This window comes from Moschus berezovskii, chromosome 5 (genome assembly GCF_049115385.1).
Source record: "Moschus berezovskii isolate FMDL1 chromosome 5, NW_MosBer_1.0, whole genome shotgun sequence".
NCBI classification, from domain to species: Eukaryota; Metazoa; Chordata; class Mammalia; order Artiodactyla; family Moschidae; genus Moschus; species Moschus berezovskii.
In genome coordinates, this window is record NC_142464.1 from 80,822,650 (window position 1) to 80,836,796 (window position 14,147).

Here is a 14,147-nt window from a genome sequence, read left to right on the forward strand (position 1 = left end):
ATGAATGAAAGAAGATGGTAAGTGAATCAGAATATGTCTTAAAAATCACTTCATGCTTTTGAATTATAAAGAACATCAGTTAAATTAGATTGAGCTATACAAAATTGCCAATATTAGGCAACTTTTGGCTTCCCAGCTGGTCCTAGAGGTGAAGTACCTGCCTGCCAGTGCAGGAGACATGAAAGATGGGGATTCCATCCCTGGGTTGGTAAGATCCCCTGGAGGAGGGCATGGCTACCCACTCCAGTATTCTTGCCTGGAGAATACCATGGACAGAGGAGCCTGGTGGGCTGCAGTCCATCGGGTTGCTAAGAGTCAGACACGACTGAAGTGACTTAGCATGCACGCACATGCACAGGCTACTTTTGACTCCTGAAAAGGTAATTTCTAAGGTAAAAGTTAATAATTGTGCTTATTTGAGGAAAGACTAGTTGTTTTATGTATACTATGTTAAATTTAAGCTTAATGTTAAAGTCACGCATATTATAACCAGTTTTAACAGGTAAATTTTCTTTTAGTGCATTTTCAGGTCACCAGAGAGTAAGTACCATGTTGATAATTTAATGTTCACTGTGTAGTACTAAATAGTACCCAGACTTGTATATGACAAAAGCAGGACTTGACTTATTGGATTTTATTTAAACTTTTAATATAATTTTTGGGTTTTTTTTCCTCTTTTCCTTTCAGCATTTACCTCTTTGATATTTGGCAGTTGTAGGTGATACGCAAAACAACTAATGATTTTTAGTAGCTTTCATTGTAAAAATTATTGATATAATTTATTTGGCTGATTATACATTTTGTATGCAACGTTGTTTTAAGATTTTATTTAATTTGCAGAAAGAGAACTCACTGTGGAAGTTGAAAGGATGAGACTAGAACATGGAATAAAACGACGAGACAAGTCACCCTCTCGTTTGGATACTTTTCTGAAAGGTATAGAAGATGAACGAGATTTTTATAAGAAAGAACTGGAAAAACTCCAGCATATAATACAGCGAAGATCTTGCTCTAGAAGTCATTCTACATGTGAAAAAATGCCAGTATTTAAAACACTAGAAAAGGTAATGTCTCTTTGTGAGTGTTTGATAAGGCAAGAAAGATCTTTAAAAGTAAACTTTTGATTTATTATTGTAATAATGTAATGTTATTCGTACTTATTTTTAAGAAGTCTTTCTTAGTTTTCATTTTTGTAGTCTTCTGTGACCTTTTTGTAGTCTAATGTGACCTTCTGTGACTTTAGGAACACTACATTAATTAGGAAAACTACTTAAGAACAAAGTATAACGTACTGATTCCTGGAAATTAAGGGAGATTAAATAGCTAATTATATATAGGGGAAGAGTGCGGGGGCATCTGAGCTTACAGAAACTGGATCCAGGAACTCATGCTACTGGACACTTCATCTCTTTCTAATCTTTACTTTTGATATCAGCTGCATTTTCTCTCTTTGAGTAGAGTGGCTTTGTCTACATGGCAGGCAATGTGGCTTCATACCATTCCCAGCCTTGGACCAGTCAGAAAGGCAGGCCACATTGTACAGACTAGGCATCTTTCATGATAACTGTGCAACAGGAAAGGGTAAAAAATGGTAGCGAGCACTGGACAGATCATCCCCTTTGTCCACTACAACCATGTCTGCAACTTGATCGTCTATAAAGATGTATGAGGTTAACGATGATGCATAAGAGAGTAAAAACAAGTTGTCCTCACTTTAGGTCTTAATCATTTTCAACACTTTATGACCATCATTTGGGTTCTTCAGATTTTTCTTTCTTTTAAACCTTGGAGTTAGAGGATTCCTGGAGGATTCTATGACCCTAACATTATCTACATACTGGATGAAATTAGAAAAGTTGGAAGTATAGTCATTAAAACTCAGGACATTTGATTTTAGACTTGGCTACATTTACCGACTCTGTCATCTTTTTCCTGAAGATCTTCTGCCTACTGTCAGATGGTTTTGAGACGTTTTCTGATTAGACTGCTTTTTAACCTCATTGGCTCATGACTGAATTTGATTTAGAGTGTTAGTTTAAACACTGTGCTTTGTAATCTGTTAAGAGCACAATGAATTGGTGGGAACATACAGTGTAAGTTAAGTTATGTGTACTGAGTTGTCTTTTAAACTCCATGTATACTTAGGAATCAAGAAAAATAAATCACTGAATTGATCACCTTCATTGTGTGGAACAGTCTTCTTCAAAAATGTTGATTAGTTTAATCAGCTTATTAAGTAGAACTGAGTGGATAAGTGTCTCAATACTTTTAAATATTGGATTTGTTTGCTTGGTGTGAATTCGTGGTTGAAGGATAAGTTGAGATACAGGTAAGGTACTGGTAAAATTAGGAGGGACCTCCCCCCTTCATCTTATTTAGTTTCTTAAAATGTTCTAATGATACCTGACATAATTCATTTTGTAAAGTTTAGAAAGTTGGGACCATGGTAGCATTTTAGAGTCCCAGTAGTAAATTTCAGGTGTGGTAGGGAATAATGAGTGATGTACATGAGTGAAATGGGTGGAGTGTAAGACAGTTGTGAGTGCTGTGAACTAAGGAGTAAATTCCAGCCTAAAACTGGATGTTTTAAACATGTTTAGAAACAGTTGTTGGCAGACAACATAGACCTCTCTCAAGCTGGATTTGGTTCAGGCTGAGTTTTCAACCCTGCTTTTTATAGCAAATTGTTGGGCAGAATTTCCTGGGATTGCTGCAACTCAGAAAAAATATTGACATTTTTCATATCAGTGACTTTTGTCAACAAGATACCCATTTGTTCTCTGTTGTCTGTGTAGGGACAGCACTGGTCTCTTTGACCTTGTACTCACCAGACTTCCAGATGTGACTTTTGGGTATAGTATAATGGGAAATGCTTTGGAGTTGGAAACCTTATAGAAGCTTCAACTCCACATTACTGGCTTTATGACCTTAGACAAGTTACCTAACTCATGGAGCCTCGGCTTCCTCATTTGCAAAGTGACGAACGTATCTACAACCTCTTATGAAGATTACATGACATAATTGTATAAGGGTCCAACATAACACGTAGTTCCTAGTAAATTTTTTATTTCTTTATTATTTGCTGGTTCAAAGCACATCTGCTGCTGCTAAGTCGCTTCAGTCGTGTCCGACTCTGTGCGACCCCATAGACAGCAGCCCACCAGGCTCCTTGCCATTTCCTTCTCCGAAGCACATCAGGTGTAAAGTTAGGTTTAATTCAGTAGATGTATACTGAGAGCATGCTATGAATGTGGCATCCAGGATACAAGGTAAAGAAGACCTATTTCCTGTCCTCAGTCTAGCATTGTGGGTATGTGTGCATGAGTTTGTGTGTGTGTGTGTGTGTTTAGGAAAAATGGAGTGATAAAAGGGAATTATTAACACAAATACCTACATACAAGACGTATTTAGAGAAGTGGGGAATTCATTCATTTTACTGAATTACATGCTAAGTACTGAAGATGTGGTGAGAAGGACCTACTGTGTCTCTGAGGGCATTTGCATTTTACTGGTGGTGGTGGTTGTTCAGTCCATAAGTCACGTCTGACTCTTTGCAACCCCATGGACTGCAGCACACCAGGCTTCCCTGTCCTTCACCATCTTCTTGAGCTTTCTCAAACTCATGTCCGTTGAGTCAGTGATGCCATCCAACCATCTTGTCTTCTGTCATCCCCTTCTCCTGCCTTCTGTCTTTCCCGGCATCAGGGTCTTTTCCAGTGAGTTTGCTCTTCACACCAGGTGGTCAAAATATTGGAGCTTCAGCTTCAGCATCAGTCCTTCCAGTGAATATTCAGGGTTCATTTCCTTTAGATTTGAATGGTTGGATCTCCTTGCTGTCCAAGAGATTTTCAAGAGTCTTCTCCAGCATCACAATTTGAAAGCATCAATTCCTGGTCTCTCAGCCCTCTTTATGGTCCAACTCTCCCATCTGTACATGACTACTGGAAAACTGTAGCTTTGACTATACAGACCTTTGTCAGAGAAGTGATATCTCTCTTTTTAATACTCTGTCTAGGTTTGTCATAGCTTTTCTTCTAAGGAACAAGCATCTTTTAATTTCATGGCTCCTGTCACCATCCACAGTAATTTTGGAGCCCAAGAAAATAAAATCTGTCACTCTTTCCACTTTCTCTGCATCTATTTGCCATGAAGTGATGGGACCAGATGCCATGATCTTAGTTTATTGAATGTTGAGTTTTAAGTCAGCTTTTTCACTTTCCTCTTTCACCGTCGCAAAGAACGCTCTTTAGTCCCTCTTCACTTTCTGCCATTAGGATGGTAACATCTGCATATCTGAGGTTGTTGATATTTCCCCTGGCAGTCTTGATTCCAGCTTGTGACTCATCCATCCTGGCATTTTGCATGATGTACTCTGCATATAAGTTAAATAAGCAGGGTGACAGTATACAAACTTGATGTACTTCTTTCCCAATTTTGAACCAATCTGTTGTTCCAAGTCCAGTTCAAACTATTGCTTCTTGACCTGCATACAGGTTTCTCAGGAGACAGGTAAGGTGCTCTGGTACTCCCATCTCTTTAAGAATTTTCCACAGTTTGTTGTGATCCATATGATCCATACAGTCAAAGGCTTTAGCATAGTCAGTGAAGCAGGTTTTTTTTTAATTCTCTTGCTTTTCCTATGACCTAGTGGATATTGGCAATTTGATCTCTGGTTTTAGTGATAAAGACACGTTAAACACCTAGTTGTGTAAATAACTTCATAATCTCATTTATAGTAAGTGTTAATGAGGAAAGAATATGGGAAATATTCAGAATGCTATGAGAGTATATAGAGGGAGATCTAAATTAGATTGGAGAATCTGGAAGGACTCCTTACAGAGAGTGGCGTTTAAGCTGAGACCTAGACAATAATGAAAACAGACTGTTAAATTCTTATTCATTGAGCTCTCCTTTTCTAAAATCTAGGCGTACCACCTCCTTTCTGTAAAAACATTTTTATTTAAATATGGTTAAGTTATAGGTTTTCTTTTATCGTTATTTAAATGTTAATTAAGTCCTCACCCTAATTGCTTTTATTCTGTAATACAGGTACATTTTGTCCTTAAAGGTGTCCAGGTAGCTAATCTCATTCATTTTCCCTTAATTTTTCTTACTTAACCAAGAGGATAATTTATTTCCAAGTGGCAGGTGAAGGATACTTCACAGATATTTACCATTTACCAAGTGTACTTTGGACATGGTATGTGTATAGTAGATATTGAATAACATAGATCAGGATGCTTTCCAGTGTAGCAAAATACCAGATTGTCACTATCTGGAGCTTCTCCTTATAGTACTTGAACATTAATATACCATAGATCGCAAGTGTACATTTACCATATTTATTTTCTACAATAGCTTTGAAGTTAATGGGTTTTTTTTTTAAGTTGTACTGGAATAATAGGCATAATCTTGTTTTAGCAATGTTGGAAGTATTTGCTTATTCAGTGAATATCCGAATGTACACCGTCTGGTAGAAATATTTATATTTATCTGATTGCAGAAAAAATAGACCTCACATGGGTTTGGTGCTGGGACAGTTGGGGGCTGGTATGCCTGGGTAATTGATCTTGGATTTAGTCTCAGAAAACACTGAGGAATGTGCTAGGCTGTTAAGAGTTACTTGTACTGGGTGAGCGGGTGAACAGGTATATACACATACCCTCTTGATTCCTCCCGTGGAGAGGGTTATAAACTAGTGATTCCCAACTCCAAATAAATCAGAATCACCTGGAGGGCTTGATAAACCAGTTACTGGGCCCTGCCCCCAAAGTTTCTGATTGAGTAGGTCTGGGATATACCTCAAAATTTGCATGCCTTGCACATTCCCAGATACTGCATGCTTCCGGTCTGGGGATTATACTTTAGTTACAACACCAGGAAAAACAACTGGGGGAGAATGACAGTTGAAGCATCTGATGGGATCTAATCAAGTAGGATCAGTGGCAGCTGGGTCTCTTGCTGGGAACTTGAAGGCCTGGAAATTTGCCCTAGTATTGCCAACATTCTCTTTCCTGCTCTCTTTTTAGATTAATAATTGTGTTCCTTAATTACGTTAAAGGAAGTTGTGTTCTTTTGGTCTGTTAGCATCTTTCAGTCAGTCTCATCATCAGCATCCTTGTGGCAACCATGTGGTGGTAATTACAACAAATGATAACTTCTGTCTTGAATTATGTTTCAGGGTGATTACGACTCGGATATCCATCTCATCACAAGAGAAAGAGACGAACTTCAACGTATGCTAGAAAGATTTGAAAAGCACATGGTGGATATACAGTCCAATGTTAAATTATTGACAGCAGAAAGAGATAAACTAAGTGTTTTATATAATGAAGTAAGATATTGATTATGTAACACCAGCTAACTATAATGGAACCAGTATATATCCTTTGTATTACTGTAGTATATGGATCTTAGGGATATTCCTTCATAGTTAGTAGTTTCTACTGTCATCCTATTTCCAAAGCAGAGACTTCTATTTTCATATTTATTTTTCCTCTTTTCTAGCCTATCTGTGGGGCAGGTCACTTTGGGATAATTCCCTATTTCTCAAACTACTGAATGGGTCTCAGCCTGACTCTGAGTCAAGTGCTTCCTTGGGATTCAATCATGTTGGGTTATGTGTATCTTACAGTGGGTAGCACTAGCTATTCGGATACATTGGATATTAAGGACTTAGCTTCGAGGGATAGGGAGGGTACGGATTCACTATAGGTTGGACCAGTTACAAGCCTTAGTTGTCAGAAGGCAAGGTGAGTCTGAGCAAAGCATGGTGTTTATCACCAAAATTTGTTATCATACCAATCTCCCATGAAATCCTATTGCTATTTTGAGAGGAAGAGAAAGATATACGAGTTAAAAGGCCAACTTGAAGAAGCTTGTTTTACTTTTGGAGGGTTTTTTTGGATTCTGCAGTACAAATTGATCTGCTTTCTGGGCTTTTCCTGCAGTTGGCTTAGATTTCAGCTTTCTTGGGTCTGCTTACTTAATTAGTAGTTGTCCATCTGCTATTTGGCTTTCAAAATTTTGTGGTTGGCACTTCTCTCCATCTTCTTGTCTTTTTGTTTTAATTATTACTATTATTACTCAATCCTTTTACTCTCATTTTGGTAGCATTTGGGAAGAGAGCAAAAGTAGCATATGTTTAATTTAACTGGGGGCACATGCAGTGTTTTTTAATTTATATCTTTTACTACTTTAAGGCTCAGGAAGAGTTATCTGCACTAAGACAAGACTCTACCCAAACTGCAGTCTCACATAATACTGTTAGTCTTATAGAAAAGGAAAAAGAACTTGCACTATCTGACTTAAGAAGGATTATGGCAGAAAAGGAAGCTTTAAAAGACAAGTTAAAAGTAAGTAATTCGATTTATTTTTAAAAGGTAATTTATTGAGAAAAAGAGAGGTCTTTTTTTGTTTTCCTGTGATACAACTATTTTGAATCTAGATCAGGAGTTGGCAAACCGTGGCCCATGAGCCAAATCTAGAACACTGTTTTTATATGGCCAACGTGCTAAGAATGGTTTTTACATTTTAAAATCATTGACAGAAATCGAAAGAAGAACACTTCATGACACATGAAAATTGTGAAATTCAGGTTTCATTGCTGATAATATTTACTCGTGGGAATACGCATTCATTTACGTGCTGCAGTCGCAGAGTTGATAATTGCAGTAGAAACTGTATGGTCCACAAAGCCTAAAACACTTATTATCTGTTTCTCTATAGAAAAGAACCAACTCTGATCTCAATAGGAATTCCCTCATATGGAGGGAGATTATCTTTTTTTTTTTCCTTAAAAAAAAAGCTTCATTGAGATATTCACATACCATATAATTTACCCGTTTAAAGTGTATAATTCTTTAGTTTTTAGTATATCCACAGACTTGTTCAGCCATCCCCACAATCACTTTTAGAGCATGTTAATTACCTCAAAAAGAAACTCTTGTACTGGTTAGCAGTCACTCTTGACATCTCCCAGCCTCCTCAGGCCTAGACAGCCACTACATTCTATCTCTAGATTTACCTATGCTGGACATTTCATATAAATTGAACCATTCAGTATGTGTTTTTTCTTTGTTTTTTTTTGGCTTCTCTAACTTAGCATAAAGTTTTCAAGGTCCATCTGTTAGGTCATATGTATCAGTACTTTATAACTTTATATTATGGGGTAATATTCCATTGTATGGATAGACATTTTCTTTATCATTGGGGTGGTTTCTGCTCTTCGGCTGTTACGAATAATGGTGCTGTGAACATTTGTATACAACTTTTTGTGTGGGTATGTTTTCTTTTGTCTTAGATGTATACCTAGAGTCATACGATAACTTTAATCATTTGAGCAACTGCCACGCAGTTTTTCCAAAGTGTCCGTGCCATTTTCAGTCCCACTGGCAGGGGTTAGAGTTCTAATTTCTCTGCATCCTTACCAATATGTGTTACTATCTATCTTTTTTGTTATCTTCTTGCTAGCGAGTGTGAAACAGTATCCTTTTTAATTTTGATTTGCATTTCCACGATGACTAAAGTGCTTATTTTCATACCTTTATTTGGCAACTTGCATATCTTCTTTAGAGAAATGTCTATTTAGATCCATTGCTCATTTTTTAAAAATTGGATTATCTTACTGAGTTGTAAGAATACTTTATATATTCTCAATACCATCCCCTTGTCAGATGTATGATTTGCAGATATTTTCCCTCCCTCATTCTGTGGGTTGTCTTCTCGTTTTTTTAGTATTGTTATTTGAAGCACAGATATTTAAAAAAAATTTTTTTTTCTATTTTTTTGCGGCGGGGGGGAGGAACCTCTGAAGCACCGATATTTTAAAATTTTGATGAAGTCCAATTTATTTTTTTCGTTTGTGCTTTTGGTGTCATATCTAGGGGCAGTATTTTATTTCATAATATCTCCAAAATGTTAACATACATAAAGCACTTAACAGTGCTCAGTACATTAAAATAACTCAATAACTCAATGTTAACTATTATTGTTACTGTTATGGAGTTCATAGTTTACTTCCAATAAATATTATTGAATTAATGTTTAGAAATTAGTACCTAAAGTTAAGAATAAGAACTTTTAAGTATTACAAAAGTGGTCTTTATGTCATAGATTTTCAGGTAACGTTTTGCCCCAACAGAGTACTTTTAATTTGAATCTTCTGGAAAATTGCCTTCCAGGAAGTGCTTTTTTTATAAGAATAAGTGTCACAGTTAACAAATGGAAAACTTCTGTGCAGTAGGCAACTTTTAGTACAATATGATTCATCCTTCATATCTGTTGAAATGACTAAGGAATGTAAAAGTAGGATAAAAAAGTACAGTAGTACCAAAAACTCAGAAAAAGTGACGTTCATATTACCAGACTCTTTCTGGATTACAGGAGTCAGGATTTATGAGTTTACGACAGATTTTTTACATTAAAAACTCAACTAACCCTCTCGGTCATTAAGTCTCCTCTATTAGTTTCCTGTTATTTCACTGCCCACCCAGTTTTTGAACCCAGGCATCATCACTAAGTCCTCTCTCCCTGAAAACTCCTATCTCTCATTTAATCACAGAGTCCTACTGATGCTACCTCTAATAATATGTAACATGTGTTATGCCCTTTCCATGTGGGAAACTCTGTTCTAAGTGTTTTACAAGGGGTTTGTCAGTAAATCTTCACAGTTGCCTTTTCAGTTGGCAATGCTTACAGTTGCAGTATCTGAGTTACAGTGAGTTTAAATAATTTGCTGAACCAACAGACACATGAAAAGATGCTCAGCATCGCTAATCATCAGAGAAATGAAACTCAAAACCACAATGAGGTATCACCTTATACCTGTCAGAGTGGCTATTGTCAAAAAGACCATAAATAGCAAGTGTTGACAAGGATGTAAAGGGAATGCTTGTACACTTTTGGTATTGTAAATTCATACAGCTACTGTGGCAAACAGTTTGAAGATTCCTCAAAAACCTAAAAATAGATCTATAGTAATGTATGATCCAGCAATTCTACTCCTGGGTATATGCCTGAAGAAAATAAAAACAGTAATTTGAAAGATATATGTTCATAGCAGCGTTATAGTTCCCAAGATACGAAAGCAACTGGAGTGTCCATCAGTGAATGAATAAGGAAGCTGTAGTGTGTATATTAATGGAGTACCACTTGGCCATAAAAAAGAACTAAATTTTGCCATTTGCAACAACGTGGGTGGACTTGGAAGGCATTATGCTTAGTGAGACAAGTCAGAGGAAAACAAATACTGTTATCACTTACATGTGGAATCTAAAAACTGAAACAAGCTAGTCTGAAAGACTCAGACTCACAGATACAGAGAAGAAACTAGTGGTTACTGGTGGGGAGAGGGGTGGGGGGAGGGGTGAGATGGGGTAAGGAATTAGATCTCCCTGGTTGTCCAGTGGTTAAGACTGCACTTTCAAAACAGTGGGTGTGGATTTGATCCCTGGTCTGGAAATTAGGATTCTATATGCTGTGATGCGGCCAAATACAAAATGTTTTTAAAAAATGTTTAAAAGAGGTACTAATGAGTTTGTATAAAATAAACAAGCTACAAGAATATATTGTACAGCACAGCAAGTATAGCTGGTATAATCATAAGTGGAGTAAATCTTTAAAAACTGTGAACTATTATGTTGTACACCCAATACCTGTGTAATATTGTGAATTAACTATACCTTAATAAAAAAAGTAGTAATAATGATTTGTCCAAGATTCCCAGCTAATAAAGTCACAAAGACTCTGGCTCCTGAGCTCGCAATGGTTTCTCTTGCATCACTTTACTTGTTTCTATTCCCCTGCTACCATCCTGTTCTGGCCGTTATTCTCTCAACTGCACTAGTGTATCAGTGACCTCTCAAATCTGTATTTTACACTGAAGTCAGAGTCATTGTTCAAAGATGTAAATCTGCTTACTTCACTTCCTGTTTTAAAACCCATTAACTGTTTTCAGTTACATCCGTGATTGGCCCTTGCCTACATCATGGTCAAGTTCAGCCCTCCCCACCCCCTCATTTTCTCAACTCCAGGCTTAATGGACTTTCTCATGCCCCTGTCTTTAACATAGGCTATTGGAAACTCCATTTCCCCTTTCAGTCTCCTCACCTGGCTGATTTCTAGTCATCTTTTAGCGCCAGGTTAAACGTCATTTCCTTACATAGGAAGTGAACTCTGGATCCCTGATTCCCTTCCAATATGTTGCCTTCAAGTTCCTTTTCCTAGCAAAATATTCATGAATTTTATTTTAATATCTTGTTTAAGGTTTATCTTTACTAGACTGTAATGTCTATGACATCAGTGACTTTATCTGTTTTACTGTATTCCTAACACCTTACTTGGTGCTTGGTATATAATATGTACTCAGTACTGGCTGAATGATTTAGTATATAAAAAAAGGCCTACCATAGAGTGACTTTTTCTATGAAATATATAATCCAAACATCAGATGTCTTAACTTATTTTTAATGAATAGTAGTGAAAGTGTCAGTTGTGTCCAACTCTTTGTGACCCCATGGACTGGAGCCCGCCAGGCTCCTCTGTCCATGTAATTCTCCTGGCAAAGATACTGGAGTGGATTGTCATTTGCTTCCCCAGGGGTCTTCCCGATCCAGGGATCTGGTTCTCTTGCATTGTAGGCAGATAGATTCTTTACCATTTGAGCCACCAGGAAGCCCATTTTTAATGAATAACATGGATGGAAGTGAGAATTGTCATGAAAAATTCTCACAGAGCACCAGCATATGATTTGTCCTGGACTTCGCATCAGCAAGAGTCAGACAAGTTAATATAACCAAAAATAACAACACTTGTGTTTATAGTATTGACCAGCTCACTCTTAAAACTTTGAGCTCTTGCATGGCCTTATAGTATTCTGTTTTCTGTGTCTTCCTGATCCCATCTGTTGTTCCTTTATACTCTGTTCCTCTTAAACATCTCCTCTCATGAGGGCATACTTCTGGGCTTACTTAATCTGCTGGGTTTTTCCCTTTATCATTAAAGGGAATGAAATGAACCCACATCAGTCTGTGTCTTCTGTCACAGTCACACATGGAGGTAGAGTGTAAAAGATGAAGAACTCTTGTTTTTGTTTTCAACGGAAAGCATCATTTTTGTAAAATTTCTAGTGATTTTCTTTCTAAAGCATTTCTATGTTATAAAAAGACAAAATAGTACTATAGAATTGCATTGCCTATTTTTGAAATTTTGTTTTATTATCTGATACGAGTGAACATCTTCTATAAAATTCTCTTACAGCATCTCCAGGAAATGAGTATTTTTGGAAAATCAGAATTAGAGAAAACTATTGAGCATCTGACATGTGTTAATCATCAGGTAATTTATCAAACTGGATTTGGGGTATATTTTGTTGTATGAATGACTATTTCAATTCTATTTTAATATACTGTATGTTTTTAAAATTACAAAATAATATTTTAGAGAAGCTGTGTATCGGTGACTGGCTAGGAGTGTGTACTCTGAAGATTGACTACATGGGTTCATATCGATACATCTCTGTCATCCGTTTTCTATAGGCAAATTTCTTAAACTTTTTATTCGTTAATTTGTTTGTAAGATAGAAATGGTACTCAAACTTGTTAGAGTTTTTGTGAAAATTAAATGAATTAATACACATCAAGAATCTAGAATATTCACTGCCCTATCATAAGCATTCATTAAGTGTTAGCTATGATAGTTGTTTGCTCTTTTGTTTTTTTAAACAAAAAATCATGTAATATAGGCTTAGAGTAAAAATGAAATTCCTTTTCATTCCTTATTGCTCTCACTAGAGAAAGGGTTTTTTAATAAATTGGTAAGTGTTTTGATAGTCTTTTTTTTTTCTCACTGCGTTTTCTTTTGCCTAGTTCCCTTTTCCATGTCTTCACTGTTTTTATTTATCTACTAACTGTAGCATATGTTTCAGTCAACCTTGAGCCAGTTGATTTTTTTTCCTCTTCCACTTAGGTTGTATTTACCTGCTTCTTTGCATTCCCGGTAATTTTAGATTGGATGTCAGACATTGTCTATTTTATTTTTTTGGTTGCTGGAGAGCTTATATTCCTAGAAGCACTCTTAAAGTTTGTTCTGTGATGTGGTTAGGTCAGATGGTAGTAGCTTGATCCTTTCTGGTTTTACTTTTAAGCTTAATTAGGTGGGACTAGAGGAGCATTTAGTTTGGGACTAATTTTGTTTTACTGCTGAGACCAACTCTTTTTTGGGTACACTCGCTACCTGTTGCCCTGTGAATTATGACGTTTTCAAATGACTGATGGGAAAGAAACTATTCCTGACTTGGCATGAGCCCTCAGTACTGTTCCCTCTAATTCTTTGATGGTTCTTTCCCTGGCCGTGGGTAGCTTTTTGTGGGCTGAGGTTCTGCTCAGCTGAAGATTCAAGGGCACACTTTTGTAGATCTCTGGAGCTCTGACCCTGTGCTCTTACTCCTCTAGTATCTGCCGTACAAATTCTAACTGCTCTGGCCTCCCTTGACTGTCAGTCGTGTAGTCTGAATTTAGGGGAACTACCAAGTCCAGCTAGGTTCCTTTTCCTGTGCCACAGGTTAGAAATTCTTCCAGCAATAAGCTGAAACAGTGATAGGGCTCGTCTCATTTATTTAATGTCTCTTAGGGGTCACTATACATCATTGCCTGATGCCCAATGTTTTGAAAACCATTGTTCCATGTATTTTGCCTAAATTTTTAGTTATTAAGGGTCCGTATCACTCTAACCTGCCCAGAATCTGAAAGCATGACTTAATAAACTGGAAAATATATCTGAAATACTAGAAGTCATTGAAAAGAGAGTAGGAGATAGAAAATATAAAATAAGTTTAAAGCCTTAGAGAATAAAGTGAAAGTGTCCGACATTTATTTAGTCAGAATTCTAGGAGATTATAATAGAATATGGGAGAGGCTGTATTTCATGACATAATAACTGATACTTTTTTAGGTATTATAGGAAACACAGAAATCTTCCGATTCAGAATGCATAGTGAATTACAGTAGTATGACACATCCCATGCAAAATAGATGAAAAGAAAATCCATACCATTTTTATAGCAAGAAATAATACAAGATGCCTGTATAATTTTGAAGGATCTTAATAGAAAACATTTTATGACCTTATTAAGACATTAAGGAAGATCT

At 36.7% G+C, this 14,147-nt stretch overlaps 1 protein-coding gene across 2 annotated transcripts in view; it reads left to right on the forward strand.

The window, feature by feature from the left end:
* Window positions 1-14,147, forward strand: part of CEP135 (centrosomal protein 135) — a 75,779-nt gene that overhangs the window by 28,680 nt on the left and 32,952 nt on the right. For both annotated transcript variants that reach the window (XM_055434803.2, XM_088836345.1), the window contains 4 exons: window positions 841-1,064; window positions 6,182-6,334; window positions 7,203-7,355; window positions 12,259-12,336. In XM_055434803.2, coding sequence (XP_055290778.2) covers window positions 841-1,064; window positions 6,182-6,334; window positions 7,203-7,355; window positions 12,259-12,336 — 608 coding nt within the window. The remainder of the gene's footprint in view (window positions 1-840; window positions 1,065-6,181; window positions 6,335-7,202; window positions 7,356-12,258; window positions 12,337-14,147) is intronic.